At 53.0% G+C, this 21,632-nt stretch overlaps 2 protein-coding genes across 4 annotated transcripts; one reads left to right on the plus strand and one right to left on the minus strand.

Moving 5' to 3' along the window:
* Nucleotides 1–3,364: 3,364 nt before the first annotated feature.
* SYT8 (synaptotagmin 8) lies at nt 3,365–8,302 on the minus strand. Its single transcript, XM_065839546.2, has 9 exons — nt 8,165–8,302; nt 6,376–6,510; nt 5,856–6,013; nt 5,616–5,711; nt 5,209–5,376; nt 4,825–4,992; nt 4,507–4,624; nt 3,948–4,081; nt 3,365–3,858 (listed from the first exon to the last, which is right to left on the minus strand). The coding sequence occupies exons 1-9, from the start codon at nt 8,232–8,234 to the stop codon at nt 3,625–3,627; spliced, it is 1,281 nt and encodes a 426-aa protein (XP_065695618.1). The 5' UTR covers nt 8,235–8,302; the 3' UTR covers nt 3,365–3,624.
* A 1,805-nt stretch (nt 8,303–10,107) lies between these two features.
* Nucleotides 10,108–17,825, plus strand: LOC136102757 (cytosolic 5'-nucleotidase 1A-like). 3 transcript variants are annotated; one of them, XM_065840121.2, is made up of 7 exons: nt 10,108–10,221; nt 12,038–12,088; nt 12,818–12,985; nt 13,343–13,472; nt 14,036–14,158; nt 15,235–15,413; nt 15,966–17,825. In XM_065840121.2, the coding sequence occupies exons 2-7, from the start codon at nt 12,044–12,046 to the stop codon at nt 16,266–16,268; spliced, it is 948 nt and encodes a 315-aa protein (XP_065696193.1). In that variant the 5' UTR covers nt 10,108–10,221; nt 12,038–12,043; the 3' UTR covers nt 16,269–17,825. The 3 variants fall into 3 exon arrangements, with proteins under 3 accessions (XP_065696193.1, XP_065696190.1, XP_065696191.1); XM_065840118.2 differs by having other exon boundaries at nt 10,109–10,221; nt 12,030–12,088; XM_065840119.2 differs by having other exon boundaries at nt 10,109–10,221; nt 12,033–12,088.
* Nucleotides 17,826–21,632: the final 3,807 nt, after the last annotated feature.

Here is a 21,632-nt window from a genome sequence, read left to right on the forward strand (position 1 = left end):
GATGAATATTTATAAAACGGGCATGCTTGCTCCTGGTGAGAAGAACTCTCCAAATCTCAAAAACTGTGAGACTAGCCAAAAAAATCTGTGTCTGGAGAACAGCCAGCCCATACCCAGGCTGAATAACGACAGTCCATAATCATTTTTGTCTCATGCCAGATGAATGGTGACAAGCACGTATAAGGCTCAGCCTTCTAGTGTGGCTCTCCTGCTTGATTTGTTGAAGTGCAGGGACAAATAACATAAAAATCACCGAACAAGGGAATAATTTGGTTTGGGAGGGACTTCCGGAGGTCAGAAGACTTGGATCTGGATGTAGATGATTGAGATTATAAATCTTAATATCAAACACCTTAATTTTCAGTACTTCTTGCCTCCACTAACAGACCTTTGCCTGGCCCAAGCCCTGCTTTTCACCATGCCACTGACCTGCAAAACTGCTAATTAAATACAGAGGGAGTGTCCCTTGGGTGAAGCAGAAGAACAAACTCCCCACTGGGGCAACCCGCACTGTGCAGACTGGTTTTGGATACCTGCTTTTGTCCCCCTTACCCACCAGCAAACCCCCTTTGCCCCTGTGGTATAGGATCAGGTAAAGGCTGGCTTCTGCCTCCTGGAAAAAGCCACCTGGACACCTCCAGCATCACGGCACGGCAGGAACAGCCTTGCACCACAGCATCACAGCTTCTGCTCCCTCTCGCACACACTTCATCTCCACAAGAAGAAATCTTGGCTGGTGAGGCTGTAACTGGGATCATAGACTTGACGACAGAGACCCAGCTCAGAGCACATACCTGCCCTGCCCTCTAGATGCAGACGTGAGAATCCAGCAAAGTCACAAGCTGAGGAGGAGCTGGTTTCCCCCTTCTTTAACTTCTCTACTTGTTGCATCTTCCACAGGGGAATCCTCCCGCTCCGGGTCCTCCAAGTACACAAGAAGCATTGGTCAGACAGAAGATGCTCATACATCTGGCCTTGGTGGATGAGGGACAGCTAGCCTTGCCCAGGCCATGGGAACATGAAAAGGAGATACTTGTGCACGAGACAAGTGTGCCTTCCCAAGAACAGTGTCCCAAGCAGGCTGTGATCATCTTGAGTGAAATAAGCCACCAAACGATGCCCAGCTCTACCAGCCCTGCTTCAAAGAGTTGACAGCAGATACTAAGAGGATCCTGCAAGAGGAAAGCTCTCAAAGCCTTGTTTTAAGAGAACAAGGCAGATTGAGAAGGAAAAGCAATGATGGAGGAAGAAAGCAGCCTTGGCAGTGCATTAAAAACTGCAACTGGATGGAGATCATCCCCACCCACTCGCCTCACCCTCCTGAGCAAACAAATCAGTTTGCTGAGTTTTATAGCACTAAGGCTCAGCCCAGGGTGCCCAGAGCTGCCCCAGCCAGATGCTCACTGCCAGGGTCCCCAGCTTCATCCCAAAAAGCACCACAGGCTTCCCCCACCAGCTCTGCTCACCCAGGACTGTGCCAGTGATTCAGGCTTTAGAAGCCAAAGCTGGAGAGAGGAGTGGTGGAACTGGTACTGAGGGTAACAATTCTCAAGCAAGAGATATCCCTGCACTTTCTTCAGCTGTGTACATTTTGGGGCTAATATGCACGTGCTTTTATGCCTGCCACCATAAACTCTGCAGTGAACATCAAGACCATGACTTCAAAAAAGGTGGCTGGAAAAAACACACACACACAAAGGAAAAAAAAAAAAAAAAGAAAAACAAACAAAACCAAACAAAAAACCAACAAAAACAGAAACAAAGAAAAAAAACCCACACAACAAAACAAAACACAAACGACATACCCGTTCCAAATACCTCCAAAACTCTTCCGGGTCTTGCATAGTCCTAGATCACCACACAGCATCACCGAAAAGCAACCTGGCAATGGATTTGGCACTCCTAACCCAATTCAGAGATGTTTCCTTCTGGATAGCCCATTCCAGCCTGACTTAAGGCTGAGACTGAAGGTTGAGACTACAAAGCATCCCTTTATAAGTCCTTCCTCAGGTGACTGATTTCCTTCTCCATCTCATTAGCAGCTGCCAGCAGATGCTGTTTCCCCAGCAGAAGCCACACTCCACTTGTTACAGCCATCTTGAAACCACCTTGTCATTTCTTCCCTCCTCACAGCCATGGCAAAGCCTGAAGATTTATCGAGAAGCAGACACAGCAGCTTTTCCTAGTTGAGCCCAAGTCATTAATCTCTATCAAGACTTTTCATAATCTTAGTCAGCTTCACTATGTTTGTTTAACTCTCAGATAGTGTCTCTGTGGAGCTTTGCGTAATTGCAGATTAACTGCTTTTCAATATTAATTGCTCTTCATTAATGTGCCAGGCTCTCTGCCCTCCAGAGCCCAGGCAACAGCTATTATTATTATACTTTCATCTTTTGAGACGAAATACAATTATAGGAGCCCAAATCTTCCATGTGCTATGACTGCTTTGTAGCAGAAGTATTTCAGAGCAAGAGCAATTCCTTTCTCCAGACAAATGCAGTGACCTTTGTTCTGCCTGTGGCTCAGAGGAGCTTCTCCAGAGCCACCCCAAACTGCAGCGTACTCAAAGACAAGTAGGAACAGTGGCACCTCTCTGACGTCCTCATCTTTCTAGGAAGGATCATTACTTATGTTGCCCTGCCCCAAAGCCCCACAAAGCAGATTTTTTTGTGGGACATGGGCCCACAAAAACCTCCCAGATTACATGAAACCTGCCCAGAAGTGACATGAGGGCTGCAACTCAGCCTTCAACAGGGTAGCGTGATCTAGTCATGGCAGGAAACTGAGAGCCTCAGCCACTCTGCCCTGGCAGCACCTGCAGGTGCTGGGAGTGCAAACCTTGCTGCACCAGCACAGCAGAACAGCAGAACCACATGGGGTGGATGGAGACAACAGCAATGCCTCACCTGCATCATCCGTGGGGATGGTCACTGGTGAGTCCCATTCTCTAAGTCGCATCTTGGGGTGCACAAGTCAAAACAGGCTGAGAATGGGCTAAAAATGAAGCCGTGTGGACAACCAGTGGCTGATGTAGCTGTCTCATTTAGGCTCTAGTCAGGACACAGAGTGTGGCTATCACAGAGGCACTAAGGGGCTAGTGTTGTATCTCAAACACCCCCCCTTGCCAGCCTTTCCTCTTTCTCTCCTCTCAAGCCTCTTACCATGCTTCAAGATCTCAGACTTGTTTAAAAGCGTTCCCAGGACACATAAGGCCCACCCAAGAACTTGCCTCTTGCCAAGTTATTCACAACCAAAGAAACTGCCCACCCCATGCTGCCAGCACATTCATCCTCTGCTTTAGAAATACAAACAGACTCAGTGGTTTTGCATGAGCTTGAAGATCTGTGTATTTGTCTCCCCGGCCCATAAGCAGCTGGGACAAGCCAGCCCCCAGCATTCTCTGCTCCACATGCAGCCTTGCTTCAGGGTGCCGAGCTACCTTGCTCCAGTCATCACACAGAGCATGAGCTGCACCAGCAGTCAGCTCATTTCTTGGCCACAAAGAGCCTCTAGTCCCATATCTGCTGACACTGAGCTGAACCAACACGTCCAGATGCTGCTGAGCAGAAGCCTGTCATCCATCTGCAAACCTCCCCACCCCTCCCCTCCAGAGAAGCCCCCCAACTATCTGGGGGGCAGGGGCAGCTTGAGGTGGGATTTCAGCCCCAGGGCTTTGTCAACCACGTCCGGGGGCTGCAGGCTGTGCCACTGGGCGAGGGGCCGGCGTGGGTTGGACAGCATGTCAGACCAGTGCCGCAGCTGGTTGCCTGTGGCCTGACAGCCCAGAAAGAGTTTGCCGATGGGCTCGTTCTTGGTCACTTTGTCGTGATCCCAGACAGAAATGACCATGTCCACATTCTGGTAGGTGACAAAAGAAAGAGGGTCAGCAGGAGGGGGCTCACTGCAGTGGGGACCTGCTCACTCCTGGGCAGTGCAGGGAAACCCACCTGGATCTGACTGAAAGGCACCTCAAAAACAAACACCTCATTGAAGTAAGGGCTTAAGGTGTTTTTCTTCACACTTGTTGTCTTCTTCTTCCATTTCTTCCTGTTCAGGATGAGATGCACCTTGACAAAAGGATCTGAGGAGAGGGAGTACAAAGCTGGCACAAGTGACAATTTTCATTGAGGATCTCAGCCACAAAATAGCTTCCTTAGATCATTTCAAATTAGAGCCTGGCACCCCACTTGTCACTCCTTCTGGTGAGCATCCATCTCTCTTCCTCTTGCCACCCACCCCAGAGCTCACGTCCTCCTGCCTCCTCCTGCCACGAGCTTCCCCTACTATCCAGCAATGACACCTCCTCTTGGGAGATATCTCCAGCTCTGCCCAAATCTGGGCTATCTGTGCTGGGGAAGGCTAGGAGCCTGCCAAGGGCTTGGTATGGCAGTGGGAGAGGGAAGCAAGTCCCTGCATCAAGAGCTTTCAAGGCTTTGTAGCTCCAGGTGCCTTCATTAGGGCCTGGGCAGGGGTAGGGAGATCTGAGCACAAGCAGTTCCTGCTGACCTGAGAGCCCATGAGAGTCCATTCGCTTCAGTTTCTTGGCTTCCAGGATAAGCACCGTTAACTTGCCAGTGCTGGGGACATAGCGCAGTGAGAAGCAGATCTCACCCAGCTGCTCTTCCTGATGGAGAGGTACCAGCGGTGAGCACCAGGCAGAGAAGCTCACTCACCTGTGTCTGGAGCATCAGGCTGAACCTAGGTTTCTCGGGTCTCACCCACCCTCATGCTTGCCCCAAGGAGCTGCTTCTGGGGGTGGTGGCAAGCACAGTAAGAGCAACAGTACATTCCTCCCAGCAGAGTTTCCAACCCAACAGGACCAACCTCCACTTTACTGGCTGCCACCAGGTCACTCCACTGCTCGATGATGTGCTGCAGGCTGACACTGGCCAGGGGCAGCCGGACCTCACCGATAATGTCATGCTTGGCAAAGCGATTGAAGTCGTAGATCTGCATCACCAGTGTGGATTCAGGTACCTCTGCCTGGGGTACCTGCAAGGGAAGACCCAAGAGCCCGGACTCACTGCTTAGTGGCAACCCTGCCCCACAGGATGGGGTGGTGGATGCAATACAAGTCTGTCTCTCAGACGCTTTCCCATTCAGTTGCAAATGCATCTGCCTACCTGCAGAGGTTTGTGCCTGGGGAGCAGTGCCCATGCCAATGGTCCTCATGAGACTATAAAACCATCATCAGCTGTACTTTCTTACCTGGAATGTGAAGGTCTCATTGAAGACAGGGTTCAGGGTTTTGCGGTAAACCTTGGTCTCATACTTCTTCTTCACATCAGATGTTAGGTAGACGATCACGTATGGATCAGATGTGCCTCCACTGTTCATGGCCTTCAGCTCAGCTGCCTGCTTCACGCCAACTTTCAGCTTGAAAGAAGCAATGGTCAAAGTCACCAGGTGGAGAAGGACAAGGCAGATGACCGGGGGCTCGGTGGGAAGCATGTGCAGCAGGAAAGATGCCTCCACCCATGTGGCTGTGAGACTTGTCAGTCTGTGAGCAGGGGGGGACATGCAAGAGGGTATGGTCCACCTTGGTGGGGAGCAAAGAGAGACCATACAGTAGCAAAGCCTTTTCCCTGCCACGCCATAGCCACAAGCATCCCCACCTCCTGCACACGGAAGTTGTACTCCAGGGAGTACTGCAGCTTTCCTCGCCCTGTCTGCTCCACACCCCGCTCCAGATCCTCCATCTCAGGCTGGACCTGCAGCAGAGAGCAGCACAACCCTCAGGACATGCTCAGACCTTTCCCTGGCCATGCTGTGCTCCCACCACCCACAGGACTGGGCAGTGTGAGAGCAAACCTCCAGGGAGGAGGGAGGCAGGGGAGAGGGGAAACAGGACGCACAAGGCAGGCCGCGCTGAAGCCACTGACGGGAAGCAAGCTGACTCTCTCCTTCTTCTTGGGCTTCTTCTTGCCACAGCAGCACTTGATGATGCAGATGAGGAAGAGGACGAAGAGAACGGCCACTGCCACAGCCACAGCAATGAGTGCCCATTTGGGTACTGGTGCAACATTCAGGGAGCAAAGATGAACAGAAGAGTTAAACCAAAGCAAAACCAGAGTGGATTTAAACCCCTTCCTGGCACTTCAGTATTAAGGATTTGTACTTTCAAAATCACCCCTATAATCCTGGACAGGGCCCATGCAGGGAGGCTGCAGCTGGAGACCATTCCCCAAATGGGCAGCAAGGATGCCCTCCGCTCCCGAACCAGCATGGTACCTCTCTGCTACATTCCCACCACAATGGACCCTGCTAGAAAAAGGGATTTGGAGGGGGTGAGAAACGGATACATAGCCTCAGAGACAAGGAGTCCTCCCTGCATAACTCTGTGTGAGAGAGCAGGGCAAGTGTTGCTGTACTCACATGGGATCTGGCTAAGCCAGCCATCCAGGAAGCCTGGCTGAGCCGTGGTGGCAATGGCCACAGGGCTGCCGGTGAGCGGTGAGGCCGTCATCATGCCTTTCCTGGCTGCCACAGCCATGGCTAAGCTGGAGTGACCTGGAGACACAAGCAAAATTAACAGGGTGGAGATTTCCTTTGCAGGCGCGTGCTGCCAGTGGCCCAGGGCTCTAGTGAGAGCAAACACAATTAAAACATAGAGCCCGGTGTAGGTATTTAGGGCTTGGTCATTTTGGCAATGAGGTGTGAAATGCAGCAGGAGGGAGCAGCAGGCAGGGAGGGCTCTGTGCCAGCTAGCCCTACATTTATATCCTTGCAAGCCTGCCTTCAGAAGGGGAGGGAGCGGGGGATGGGGGGGGGGGGGGGGGGTGGATGGATTTGAGAGTTTTCCTTTGTTTTTGAGAAATCACCTGGCTGTAGGAGGAAAAAAATGACAAGAGCTGTTTAGTGCTGGCTCCTCCCTAGCCAGGCAGCATGTGCTGAAGGGTTTGTTCAGCCCCAGGCAAACCCCACCATTAGCTAACACCCCTTTTCGGCTATTTCCCCGAGTCTTGCAGGGCGGAGGAGCGCGTGGGTTTGCTCCTGGGCTTGCAGTGGGTCTGGTGCCCAAATTGCAGGTGGCAGTGGTGCCACCAGGCTCGGGTCATGTCGGTTTGGAAACTTTGTTTAAGCCCAACCTGTGCACATAGCAACACTGACGCAGCGTAAGGGAAGTCTTCAAATTTAAAGCAGAATGGTTTTTCACTACTGCTCTCCCCATAGCAAGACTCTTATTCTACAACGAATGCTTCCTCGTAGCCAAAACTTCCTTCTCACTCCTTTTGGGTGAGGAGGGAGAGGTGCACCAGGAGCTGGGCTGGGTGGCGAGGGGGTCTGCAGCCATCACAGTGCCAGCAGCACCCGCTGCCGTGACCAAGACTGGCAGGTATGTGCCTGTTTGACTTGGCTGCCGCAGCTGCGGGCACTGTGTCCAAGCAGGTCCCTGCTCAAGCAGCCAAAACCGCCTTGCTGTGCCTGTGCTCTGCCCACGTTCTGCCCACCCTGCAGAGCCGTGGCTCCTTGCATGGGGATCCTCCTGGGGAGAAACCACTTCTGCGCTTTCCTACGCTGAACACACAAAGCCAGCACGAGCCTTTGATTTTTTCAGCAGTGGGCTTTGCTGCATGTGGGTATAGGGCTGGAGGGACATGAGAATTGTTATCATCCCTGCGGCATCATCACTGGAGCAACGGTGTGCACGTTAAGTGACTTGCCCAGTGCCACTTGGGAGGTCTGTACCATTGTACACCTGAACTCCACTCACAGGCTTGCTGCCAGCAGCTTTAATGACCCGTTTCTCCTGTCCCCACACAGGGAAATCAGTGGCCAGGTACATGTCTGTGGTATTTAGGAGGTGCCAGGCTGTGGCTTCAGGCTGTGGCAGTAGGAGGACACAACAGTGCAGGAGAGCAGGTGCCCACTCAGCACAGAATCACTCTTTCCTTGCCAGATCCCCATGGGCTGTGTCACATTAGTCTGTCATTTGCCCCAGTTTAGAAAAAAGTTCAGCCCAGCCCCATGGGGTGACCTGAGACACTGTTTTGGGGACAATGGGGATAGCCCTGCTGCAGTCTAGGAGAGGCAGTACAGGCAAAGCAGTACTTTGATGGGCTCTGCAGGTAGCCTGAGCTTCCCAGCTCCTGCAAAAGGAGCTGGGGGATCCCTGCTGCTCGCTTGCACCCCGTCTTGACCAGAGTCCCAAAATCACACTTACCGTCACGTCTCCTTCTCAGCCTTAGTCTCCCTTTCCCTCTGCGCAGACTCCTGGCCCAGCTGCCATGCATGGCAGGGACATGTTGTGGGGTGAGATGGGACCTTGCCAGACACGGAGACAAGGGTGCTGTGGAGATGGTGTCTGTGCGTCACGGCCAAAACAGGAAAGTCTGCTTTGCTAGCCCAGGAACCGGGTGGCCCCAGCAGCTCTGTCAGCCCCACCTCACCACTGACCCAAGAGGTGCTCACGCATATGAAAAGCCAGCAGGGAACTCCCTGCCAGACCAGGAAGCAAAACCTGCCCTCTCTCCTGTGAGAAGCCGGTGGGTATCACTGCCAGGCTCTGCAGCCCAGCAAATTTGCTTCTTCAAGTTATCTCTGCAGTGATACTGGGCTGCACCATGTGGCTGCAGACACTCAGCACAAGGGGATGGACACTTGCAAGGGGACGGGTCCATCCCAGAGGAGCTCTGCACCCAGGGAGTCCAGCTCATTGGCTCCCAGGGGCACCATATGTGAGGTCCTGGGAAGTGCGTGCAGCAGTGGGGATGAACAGAGATGCTCAGCTCCAACATGGCAGGGAGGACAGATGGGGTGAAAGGCCGCTGCTTGGGTGGCTCTATCCCCCAGCACCAACTAGAGCAGCACCAGGAGCATGGCCATGAGAAATTTCACTGGCATCTCTGTCTCATTAAGTTTATGTTTGCACATTTCCATTGCTGGCAATTCAGCAAAGTCAGCCCAAGAATTTGGGGCAGTGCCAGAAGCAGGGAGTGATACCACAGGTGACCAGTGGCTGACACTGATGTGAGGGGAGAGACCCCAAAAACCAGACCCATCCCAGCTCTGCTCAGCTACCCCAGCTCACCAGTCCTGCCAGATTTTCCTGTAACTACCGAGGCGTTGTCCCAATGGGCACCCAGCCGTGGAAGAGGTACTGGGGCTGCCTCTCAGCCACCTGAAACACAGCCCTGTGTAGAAGCACCCTGCATTCCTGCTGCTCAGAGGAAAAGCATCATCTCCAGGAGCAGGAGGTGATGCTGCAGCAAACCTCGGTAAGAGGAATGTATAGATGCCAAAACACTTTTTGCCCTAAACTGGCAGTCCCAGAGGATATATAGGAAAAATACATAGAGGGGCAGGGGAAAAGGGAACTTCCCCAGTAAAATCAGTCAGGGAAAGGGGGTTTACACATACATGCTAGAGGCTGAGCGTATCAGTAGCTTCTTTGTCAGGAGCCAGGCTGGGGAGGCTGCTGCTCTGGTCCATCTTCCAGCACTGGGGCAGGGATGTGCCCCAGCTGGGCAGGAGAAGAGCTGCAGGATGGCTGCCAGACCTCTGTGTCAGCCCCCTGCCCCTGGCCAGCACCAGCCTCACAGGGCTGGGTGCTGCACACCCTGCCCAGGGGAGCAAGGTCCCAGCCCAAAAATCACCCCTGCGGTACATAACAGGTAGCCTCCAGGAAAGACAGGAAAGGGGACCTGAAAACATTACAGTAAATTTACAAATGTGGCAAGTATCCAATGCACCCTGCCACACTCTGCACCAGCTCTTCTCCCTGGCTCAGCTCCCTGCATACACCTGCATTACCTGCAAGCCGCTCTTGAACAGATCCCCCTATATTTTCAGCCAAAACCATTATGTATTTGAGGGCTGGGAAAACAGAGGTCGGACAGCACGCTGTAAGTACCATGGCTACAGAAATAGGCACCGCTGCAGCGCTTGTGAGTGGCGAGCGGCGACTGAGCACAAGCTCCGAAATGGCCCAAAAAGCAGGACCTGAGCCCCTTCCCCAGAGCGTGCCCGTGTCCTAGGCCAGCCCCGGCAGCCATGAGCCGCCGGCGCGATGCCGGCGGCGGATGCAGCCTGGCCCGGGCCCAGCGCCAGCCCCGCCGCTGCCTACACATCCCAGCAGCCCGGGGAACGGAGCTGCACCCCGCCTGGCTCCTCCAGCTTCCTGCCAGCGCGGGGAGGGGGAAATATAAACGGCGGCATCTTGGACAAAGTTTGGCTGCTGCCACCAGACAGGCTGCGCCGGGAGCGGAGGCAGCACTTGCGGTGAGTTTGGGTTTTTCTCTCCAGCGAAGCGCCGGTGCGTGCGGGGGGTGAGAGCTGCGCCGCGTCCGCAGCTGCAGGTGGAGCTGCCGGACCTGCCAGCATCCGCCTGCGACGCTTTCCTGCGCGTCTCGCACTGCGGGCATGGGGGGGCTTGCAGCGGAGATGGGTGCCTGTGTGCATATCTGTATGTGAACAATACTGCCGTTATTAGAGGTAGGTAGATGGAAAGGAGAAGTCAGGCTGGGTTTGTAGCACTTGGAACGACAGAGCAGAAATTAGAGGTGGTGTTCTCCCTCCAGGAAGGGCTGTTCAGCTCCATTGCCTCCTCTCATTTCATTTTCACCTTTAGAAGAGTACTTGGCTGAAATTTGGTCAGAGGTAAGCTTCTCTCTGCTCAGGAGACCCTTGTCTGGAGACACCTTGGCTGGTGGTTGCCACCATCTGTCCTGCTCTGTTGGAGAAGACCCCTTCCCAGCATGGGGTGTGGATGGAGGAAGCAGAGAGATGCTCAGCCTCTCCTGGCTTTCCAGGCACACCTGGCTGGGGGAGCAGCCCTGCCAGTGGGGCTTTCCACCCCAGGAGCAGTTGGGGAGTGCACATGGAAGCATCAAGCCCCCTGGCAATGCCCCAGCTCCTGGGGCTAGCAGCAGCCACGTGCATTTCCTACCAGCCCAGACAATGCCTTGCACAGCCCCTGAATAAGAATGAAAATGAATTAAAGAAAATTCAGGCAAAAGAAAGGTCTTCCTAGAGACCCTGACTTGCCCTTTATACTGCATGCTGGTTTTCATCAATGCTTGCACAGCACCCCAAGCCAGTAATCAGGTAGGGCATGAGCTGGTAAATGAGGTTTTAACCCTCTTGCTATTCCCAGCACTTCTGTGTAGAACAGTCGTTGCTGCCCCTGCTCTCCAGAGAAACCCTACAGTGTACTTTTAGGAACTGCTGGGTGGAAATAATCCCCAGGGCATCCCCCTTGGTGGGAATGGGAACAGTTCCCATCCCACAGGCTGAATCCTCAAAGTCCATTTCCAACACTGACTAGTGCATAGAATAAAAATTGTACAGCGTGATGGTTACCAAAACCACAGAACTTGGCTGTACAAAAATAAATGTGATTTCTTATTCAGCTGCTAGGCACAGGCAGACCATGTAACCCACGGTGGCTTTCATCTGCCAGACCTGGGTTAGCACAGCCTAGACTGAGACCTTCAGTGTGGGGCTGGCTGGCTCACAGGGCTCTGGAGGGGCAGACCAGCCCCATCAGCAGGGTCCCGTCCTGCATGCAAGCCCTCACCACTCATCTCTACTTATTCAGGCCTTTAACAGCTGCAAATGAACTGCTCATCAGTGAATTTGCATATTTGTGGATACAAATTCACCATTCAAACAAAAAAATGGCAAGAAAGGCAAGAAGATGTGAACCAGAAGCCTACCCATAAAATCTGACCTATTTTTTGATTTTTAGACCAAATCAATCTCCAAGCCTCATTTAAGGTGCATAAAAGCAGATTTATTTTTCTGGGAAAAGAGCTCCACAACCACTTTCAGCAGATCCCCCTGAGAAAAATACTCTTGGAGGGTGCAGGGAAACAGTGATCTTGGGTTGAAAAGCCACTTTTTCATCATATTTAATTGGGCCTATTAGACCAGGTTTTCTCAGGGCAGAGCTGTTGCCAGCAGAAGCAGATTCATTTGGGCTGCTCTACTTGATGGGTAGGATGTCCCCTGTCTCTTTTCCACTCTTCTTCCTCTCCAGATTGGTTGTACTATAATGCATCAGTTTAATTATATATTTTCTCTTTGAGGAGGAAAGTTGAAGATGGCACAGCCTGAAAGCACAGTCATAAACACCCACGTGAAACAGGTAAAAGGTTATTCATTACAAAACACACATCCTGTATTTCCAAAGCAAGTTTTGCAATGCCACTGCAGGAGAGGATACACCACAACATGGAGTTGTGGTGGCCCAAGTTGCTTATGCCTAGTTTTCATCAGAAGTGGTGTGTCCCAGGGCTGCTGGGCACCTGGTCCTAATGAGGTCCATGTGATTTCCACATTGGAAGAGGTTGCAGGGCTGAACCTCCAGTTGCATGGACAGGATGGGTGCATTTGCTTACACTTACACTTTGGAGTGGCCAGAGAGAAAGCAGCAGCTTCTATACATATATAGAGACTTTATTAGACTCTCCAGAGCAGGCACAAATGAAGGGTAAAACCACTAATACCTGCAGAGGAACCCAGCAGTGCTCAGTTCAGCACAAAGAGGTGGCCATGGCTGTGCTGTGCCCACAGACACCAAAATTATGAAACAACCTCCTCTAGTGTGTGCTGTCCTCAGAGCATATGGCACTCACCAGACAGGCTAGGGTTTCACAACTGCCTGCCCCATCCTTGGTGGCCTGAAGATGAAGATTGGGCTTGGTACCTCTTCTCTAAAGGCCCTCTGGCATCAAGAACCATGACACATGGGTGATGTCTCCAACACCCAACTCCACCATCCTGGTCAGCGAAGCCCTGTGTCCCTCTGCTCACCCCACCTCCCCAAGCTCCTTCTTTGCTGTCCTCCAACACCTCTTTCCTCCCTGTCCTGCAGAAAGATCCCAGCGAGGCACTGGTCATTGCAGTGACCACCAGAGCCATCTTCGACCTCGAGGAGGAGCACAAGCTCTATCTGGAGAAGGGCAAGGAGGAGTACACCAGGCATCAGCAGGCCAACCAGGACAAGCTCCTGCTTCCGGGCACAGCCTTTGCCTTCATCCAGGTGAGCCCCGTGCCTGGCTGGGGCACATGCAGACACTTGCAGGATGGGGCGTTAGGTCTCAGCTTTAGGTCTCAGCTTCCTTCATGGGGTCCAGGTGTGCCTGTCCTGGCCTCTTGGCCTTGTTGCTGGGCATAGAGACCTGTTCTCCTCTCCAGTCTCATATAGCCACCTCCCCGCAGTGGGGTACCCTGCTCCCTGCTCTCCTGGCAATGGCTTTTGCAGGATAGTTGCTCTGTCTGACTCTCCATAACTTGCTAGCCTTGCCATAGCTGACATATGCAGCACAAACCACTCACCTCTCAATTGCAGTAGAGCCCTGTCAAAGCCCTCCAAAAGAGTCTCATCTTCTCCTCATAGGCAGCACAGTATGTGAACGAGAAGATCCTGGAGAGCAACCCGGCAGAGAAAAACCTCTTTGACATCCTGGTGCTCTCAAACAACAGCCCAGAAAGCGGCGTGCGCATTGTCAACAGTGCCAAGCACTACGGTAAGGCGGACCCCACCCCTGGGGGTACTTGCTTCTCCCTGGGAGGCTGCAAAGCAGATAAGGCATCACAGGGGAGCATCATTGGCAAGTACAGAGCCAGGGGATGCGAAAGGAAGCGGTTCTTTCAGAAACAAGCCCGATTCCTACCAGTCCCATGCACCTTGCTCAGAGTGCCAGAGCACACCCGGCACACAGGGTCCTTGGCAGAACCTGGCTCCCTTCAGCTATATCCTTTGTACCAAGGGGTCTGGCAGAATTTTGCACAGCCTGGGCATCCTCAGGCGGCTCCTAAAGAAACAGAGTTCTTAAAAAAAATATCCCTGAGTGCTGTCAGAAAGGCTCATTTAAGGGAGGGGTGAAGGGACTATTTAACTGCACTCTGCAGTTTTGTAGGAACAATAGAGCAAGAAGATGCAGCAAGAATATGGGAGGGTTCCCCACACAAGCACTGGGAAATGAAATGCCTTGAGCTCTGCAGCAAAGCAATGAGGGAAGGTGGAGCTGTGAGGAGGATGGAGGATGTTGCCCCATAACAGACTTTGCTTGCATCCCCTGACCCAAAGGCCTTGAGATCTCAAAGTTCTGCTTCGTCAGCGATGAGGACTCCACACAGTACCTGAAGTCTCACAGCGTCAAACTCTTCCTCTCAGCTGACAGGACAGATGTCTGCAATGCCCTCCAGAGAGGTGTGTTCTCCCCTTCATCCCACATCCCCAAACCCACCACACTTACCTCAAGCAGCTCAGTACCAAGAGGCACCACCAGAGCCCGTGCTTTCACAGAGGCAAGGGGATGAATGGCACAATGATTACCAGCACAGTCCTGAACAGTTCAGTCCCGTCTTCTGTCCCCGCTAGTAGCCTGCAAACACACCAGGGTTTCTCAGATGCCTTCACAAGTCACTGAGTGCTTGATGCATAATTCTGGCTGTAGCTCTGCCATGGGCTGATCATTCCCTCCCTGACATTTAAGTGCCTGTTGCTGATCCCTGAATCAATGAGAGTGCATCGGTGATTCCCAGGGCTTTTTGATGATGTTATAGAAATTTGCTTTCTTGGTGCATGCAGAATTACTATGTGCTCAGTGATAGATGTAAGCACATGCTTGACCTGGATCAGAGGGAGTGCAGTTTCCCCAACAGCTCTAATGGGGTTAATCACCTCCTTATTAACTTGCTTGGGTATGAGCACATCAGCTGGCCAAGGTCCCTCAAGGTCAGGAGCAAGCCATCTGCAGCCTGGCCTTTCCTTTGCTACACAGCACATTCCTGGAGCCTCCTCGAAGAGTGTCATTGCACTGACAAGTGGCCTGGGTCCATGGATGAGGACAGGCAGGGAGCAGCTTGTAGGAAGAGACCTGTAATTAAGCCAATTGCCCCAATCAAGTGGAGGTGCCAGTCCCTATTACTCACATCACAAAGTGCTAAATCTGGGTATTAAAGCCAGACTTGGCAGGGTGAGCAAGCACCAGGAGGTGGGCTGCTCATGCCTGCACCACCCATCATCTCTTAGCAAACCTCAGTGTCTCTCTAGACATCAGTCTCTGATCAGCAGCACTTTCTTTTCCATCCCCATGGGGGGATAACACAGACCTAGAAAGGCTGGGCTGACCTCCACAGAAAGCCCCCTGGCTTGGAGACCCCAACATTTGTGGTGTGGGACGGGACCACAGCAGATGCACTGCATGGGGAGGACCTGGCTGTGCATGAGCTGCCCACAGGAGGGGGTGTCCCTCCTGACCCTCACTTTGCTCTGTCTCACAGGGGTCTCGGCAGCGCTCGTCTTCCAGCAGGATGTGCAGGCCCCCAGCACCCCTCTCCGTGTGGTGTTTGATGGGGATGCCGTTCTCTTCTCTGATGAGACAGACCAGGTCTTCCGGGAGCAGGGGCTGGAGGGGGCAGTGCAGTACGAGCGGGTGATGGAGGCCGTGCCCATGGGAGAGGTGAGCAAGCCACCCCACTTTGATGGGCACCCCTAGGCTCTGCACCCACCATGAGCATCTCTGCCATGTGGGATTTGGCATGGGTAGCCAAAAAAGCTCAAATCCTTACAGGTTCTCTTTGCATCCACCACTTGGTCCCTGGTGTGGGCCTGATCTAGAGTCCCTCTGCAGTTGGCTCTGGCTCAATGTCTCCTGTAAGTGAGCATCAGCTCCCAAATATCCAGGGTTGTAGTTAACTCCGATGTCACTTTTTGTAGTCAGGGACCTCTTGCTGTGCAAGTGCCTGGAGAACTCAGACCCAGAGGCACTGCTCACTGTGATGTACCTTCCTGGTCACTTAGGGTTTAGAATGAATACCACATTACTCACCTTCCTCCCAAACACTCGAGCGCAGAGCACTAGTTCCAGTACTGCCCAATCCTGCACCGCACAGGTGTCCCCGTGTTCTGCAAAGCCCTGAGGAACCCTGAAACAGGAACAAGTAGCTTGTACAGGCACAGAGAATATCTCTTTATTTCCCACCTACTCCCAAGTGTCTTGCTGTGCTTCCAGGGTCCCCTGAAGGCTTTTGCCATGCACCTTGGGAAGATACGCAAGAAGTTCAGCCAGGAAGAATCTCCCATCCGCACCTACCTTGTGACTGCCCGCAGTGGCCGGGACATGGGCATCCGAGCCATCAAGACGCTCCGGGAGTGGGGTCTGGCCATTGATGAGGCTTTCTTCATGGATGGGGCTCCCAAGGGCCCCATACTTGCCCAGATCCAGCCCCACATTTTCTTTGACGATGGCCTTCATAACATACATGGAGCTCAAGATGTGGGTGTACCTTCTGCCTGGGTCCCTTCCTGTTGCTGATGGGCTGCAGGCTGGCAAAATTCTCTCTCAGCAGCACAAAGGACTGGGCCAGGTGAAGGCAAACCTGCTGGTGGAGAGGGAAGGATTTCCTAACCTGCAGCAAGCAAGCCTCATGGAAAGGGTACAAGAGCATCGCATGAGAGCCCAGGCTACCAGGCTCAACTTGATGCTCATTTCTGCTCCTGATATGAGGTCTTAGGATAAAGCCAAAAAATGCAACTACTTCAGGAAGGATGGACACCTTTGCTGTGACACTGAGGACTATCATCTATCTACCCAGTAGGAGCTAGGGACTTTTTTGCAGAGAAATAAATGAAACTATTGCCCCACATGAACTAAAGGAAGCATGAAACCAAGCACTAAAAATGCTAGCTTTGGCCGTGCACAGTCTCCAAGGTTTATACCCAGGACCTCTGCCCAACAGAAGCCCTCAGACGTATGCAGCTTGGAGGCCGATGTGCTAGCACGTCCTTCAGACAGCTCCAGCCAAACTCAGCAAAGGGAGAAAGACTTCAAAGCTGTAAAGGACCTACAAACTTTTAAGAAATGGGTGACCAGGTTGGAGAAACAAAGCCCAAGCTGTTCCCCCTTATAGATGAGATTATAGCACACATCACCTTTCCTTAGGCATGCAGGCTGCTCACAGAGTGCCCTTAGGAAACCCAGACCTGTAGGACACTCAGCTCCTGGACCTGCAGGAGATGGCCCAGGGACAAGTCTGCAACCCAGGTCTGAGCTCCATCCAGGAGACAGAGCTGCCATGTAGGTCCAGCATCCTGCCAGCAGAGGGCACAGGAGAGGGGCTGCCTGCAGCACCAGCCGTGCAGGGGCCAGGGCTGCAGAACAGCACCTCGGGGCCAGAGCAGAACTGGGTGCCCGGGCCTGAGCTTCAGTGAGTCTCCAGGGCCGTGGGAGAAGGGCAAGGGTGGGGGTCCTGGAGCACTGGAACAAGCTGCCCAGACAGGTTGTGGAGTCTCCTCTGGAGACATTTAAACCCCACCTGAATGCATTCCTGTGTGATCTGCTCTAGGTGAACCTGCTTTAGCGGGTGGGTTGGACTAGATGACCTCCAGAGGTCCCTTCCAACCACAAACGTTTTGTGATTCTGTGTGACTGTTCAGGGCATATGGGGTCTATGGGTGTGCTCAGGACCCTGCCCGGCACCAAGCCGTGCACTAGTGCCTCTCCTTCAGCAGTTTGGACTCTGCTCCTGATTTTCCTGGGGAGCAAGCAGCGCCCCAGGATTCCTTTGCAGGTTTCTTTCCCCAGAGCTAGATGCGAGCAGTTGCCACTAGAGGCCACTGTGCTGCCTGGGGATACGGCAGCCCGGAAGCCCCAGGGGCTTCCCGAAGCCGCCTCATAGTAACATACAAACTGGCTGCTTGGGCCAGTGCCTGCTGGGTGGCAGTGGGATTAGGGACAGAGGAGGTAAAGAAGACAGTGGCTTAGTTTTTTTAATCTCAGCACAATCAGAAAGTAATTTTTCTTTAAAGTCTTCACAAGTGTCACTCACCAATGCTTTTTTCTCCCCAATAAATAAATAAATTAGCATCCCCATGTGAGCACTTGTCCCTCACACCCACATTCAGCAGCATGGGAGGAAGGATGGGATAACTTGGTTCTCCTTTATGGACATTTGATTCTTTTATCCAGTATCATATGTATGCATTGAGCTGGCTTCAGTACACAAGAATCCTTCAGTGGGCTTTGGATTAGTTGCCTGCTGAGTTTCTTGCATCCCCAAACCTATGCCCTTCTGCTACCCTGGGCTTGGTGGGCCCTGCAAATCTCACCTTGTCAAGGGTGGCCCCACTGTGCTACTGGCATGGGTCCTGTCCCTGCCACCGTGGCCACCACGCAGGGCCAAACTCAGGGCAGGGCAGGCACGCCCATGCACAGAGTTTTGCAAGAAAGCCATCTCCAAAGGTCCAAAGCCCAACAAGGTTTTGGCACTGGCAGTCTGGCCCTAGGCCTTTTCGCTCAGTCCAGATGCTGAAATTAGATGTCTCGAGGTAACAACAGCAACAACATTAGCTACTCATCATTCGCTAATAACGCTAAGTACCCGTCAGCCTCAATCACTGAGCAAACATTAATTACGTGATGCTCAAAACATTCCCGGTGAGCAAGTACAGGTGTTCACCCCACTTTTATGCAGGTCAGATATCACCAGGCTCAGTGCAAAGGATCCAAGCACCCGTCTCCAGCCCTGCTTATGGTGCACAGCTGGCTGCTTTGGTGGCAGCATGGACCTGGCAGTGGTGGCACTGGTGGTAGTCCTGGACATCCTCTGCTATTCTGGTGGCACTGGTGGTAGTCCTGGACATCCTCTGCTACTCTGGCCCATCGCTTTTGCCAATGTCTGGCAAGCACCCGCAGGATCTCAGTCAATGCCTTGGCCGAGAGGGAATTTGCTGAGTCAAGGGTGGTGGGGGCAGGCACATGTGAGCCTTTGCAGGATGTGAGCTGCTGAGGCAGGGGGAAAGCACCACGTGCCTTCCTCCAGCACTGTCAGCACAGTGGGATGACAGGGCGAAATGTGCCCAAAATGGGAAAAAAGGAAGGAAACTCAGGGCTTGCAGGGTTGCATTATATGGGGCCAAGTGCAGCTGCTTTGGGCCATTGCTCAAAGTTGCAGCATCAAAACTGCTCTTTATTGCCCTGCTCCAAAGATGGAGCGTCAAAAACATCCTCTGGCAAGAACTACTGCAGCTTCACCCCATGCTGCAAGGGCAAACATGTTGTTTCTGACTTGGAGACATCTATAAGTTAATTAATGCTTGGGATGTTCCTCAGGTCTTGGCATTTCAATCTCCCTCCTTCAATGGGTTGCTGGTGCCCAGGGGTCTCCTGCTGCAGCTAGAGCCCAAAAGGGGATTGGTGCGAGGACTGGTTTCAGGATGCTTCTCTAAAATTTACCTCAGGTTTGGGGGACCAGGGCAAGGCAGCAGCAGGTCACAGCACCACGTCACCCACAGGGACAGGCTCCCTTTGAGCTCTGCTGGGTTTCACAGGTTTCCACTCCAGGAAAAGAAACAAAGGAATGCAAAGGGGTGCAAAGAGGTCCAAAGGGGACCCCAAGGACCTGCACTTGATTCTAGCCATTGCTTTTCAGCAACCCCACACAGGGTTGGAGTTCTCCCTAGCACTGACCCAGCACTGTTTGGGACACCCCCATGACACCTGCTCTGTGTGGGGACGGAAGCTCAGCCACAGGTAGGCGGCTGCCTCCTGCACTGTCCCCAGCCCTGCCAGCAGTGCCAAACAAGCAGCCGTTGTTTCAGGGGGGACGCGTGACCCCAGGGATTGGAGGCTGCAGCCAGCTGGTCCCATGGAGTTTGCAGGAGACCTTTGCCCAGGAGTATGCCCTTAATCCCCCACTCACTGCACCAGTCAGAGTTGCAATGCTAAAAAAAACCCCAAACAGCTTAGCACTATGAGAAAGAAAGGAATTTTTTATGAAAAGGTGGTGCTGCAGGAAGGGAAGACTGTCAGATATTTAGCTGTTAACAGACATCTGCATTGGCAATGTCCAAGTAGTTTGGCTTTATTGTCTCCTGGCTGCCGCAGGAGAGGATGCTGGAGACTGCTGGACCTGGGCACAGCTGTGGTGTCTGCCAGGGATGCTCCCGCACCTCCCTCCACCCATAACCTACAATTGTGGCCTTCAGCCACAAGCATGGGTCAAGAGTCTCCACATTTTTCACTTAACCATAAACCACCCCAGTGTCAGAGCTCCTTGGGAAAAACTCAGAGGTTCACAGCCAGAGAGGCTGAGATACGAAGTCCCATGCTGCAAGTAATTATTAACAAGGTGTTTTATGTGCAGAAGCTCAGAGAGAGGGTGTGCAAAACCACAGACTGTGTTTGCCAAGGTGCTTCAACATGGGTTCAAGATCATAACCCCAGGCAGGCATGTTGGAAAATGCTGGCTGCGGCAGCAAGCGAAGCCAGTGCTCAGGAGAAAGGTGACAATAAATAGGTGGGGCTTAAAAGCCTTTATGGGCATATTAACTGAGCAGCACCTGCCCCAGGAGGTCAGGAATCATTCACCAAAAAGGAGCTGGGTGGTTGCTCCCACTCCATGGAAATACATTGCAATTTTAAGCCAATCCTTGGATCATCATGAGGTGTTGACCTTCATCTTTCCAAGCCCACCCTCCTCCCAGGACCAGAAAACTCAATTGCTTTGGTGCTTTGTCACATGGAGGAGAAGTAATTGCATGAATGATGGTTTTCTTGAGGCAACCTCAGCTGGAAATTAAATGAAATAATTAAACAGCATCTAGAGCTGGTGAAGAAGACGAGATGGATGGCATGCTTGGATGAGGCTGGAGGCACTTCTTGGCATCGTGCACGGAGGATACCTCCTGCAAGCCAATACCCCCTGCCCCAAGCTAGGTTTGCGCAGCCCTGGGGACTGTGGTAGGGATTGCTTAAGGTGGGCGACGAGGTGAGTTGGGTCCCGGTGCTCCTCATCACATCCTGGCGTGGGAGTTGTTGAATTGGTGTCATCACTGCCACTTACCACTCCATCCCGTCAGCCGCCAGTCACGCTGCCTGCTGCTGATGCCTGCCGGCGTTGTTGTTGCCCATCCCTAGCAATTTCAGCTTGCTACAAAATAACTTGGGTGAGGCAAACACCCCAAGGAGCAGCCAGGGCCAGCAGCCGGGGTGAAGCAGGTCCCCTCCTCCCTGAGATGGGTGCCAGGCGTGTCGCTGGCCATGGGGGAGGATGGGCTGGGGGATGCGGAAGGACGTCCGACACCAAGTGGAGTCAGGTGCGGGCATGAGGCACGGGGGTGGCAGGGATTTGGGCGGGGCCACAGAGCATGTGGGATGTGGGGACAAATGGTGCTGTGTTTGGCAGCAGCTAGGCGAGGCACGGCAGCGTACAAATAAGCCCTAAAAAAGACATCAAGGCAGCTCACAGGTTTAAAGACCATAAGCCTTTTGCTGCAGAAAGCCTTTTTGGTTTTTTTAAATAGCCAGAGGAAAGGCTTGAAGAGCAGGATATGATGGAGAAAGTCCACTGGGCTGAAAGCACCCCATGCTCAAAGGCTGCTGTAAACAGCATGGGGGATGAAGCCATGGTCAGGGCTCCTGCCCATCGTGACACACAGCCGTGACACCTGGCCACCTGAGAGCTGCGCTAACCTGCCGCTGGGATCAGGGTCTGCGGTGCGAGAGACACCAAGGGAACAATTACCACCCAGCCTAAGCCTTTTGCAACTCCACTTAGCATCTCCCTGAGGTCACGGAAGCCCATGCTGGCAGCCAAAGAATGTTTAAGCAGGCTGCCATCCAGCTCTGCCTCCAAACCAGCCCCAGCCAGCCGGCACCGACAGACCAGGAATTGCCACC

Source organism: Patagioenas fasciata, chromosome 5 (genome assembly GCF_037038585.1).
Source record: "Patagioenas fasciata isolate bPatFas1 chromosome 5, bPatFas1.hap1, whole genome shotgun sequence".
NCBI lineage: Eukaryota > Metazoa > Chordata > Aves > Columbiformes > Columbidae > Patagioenas > Patagioenas fasciata.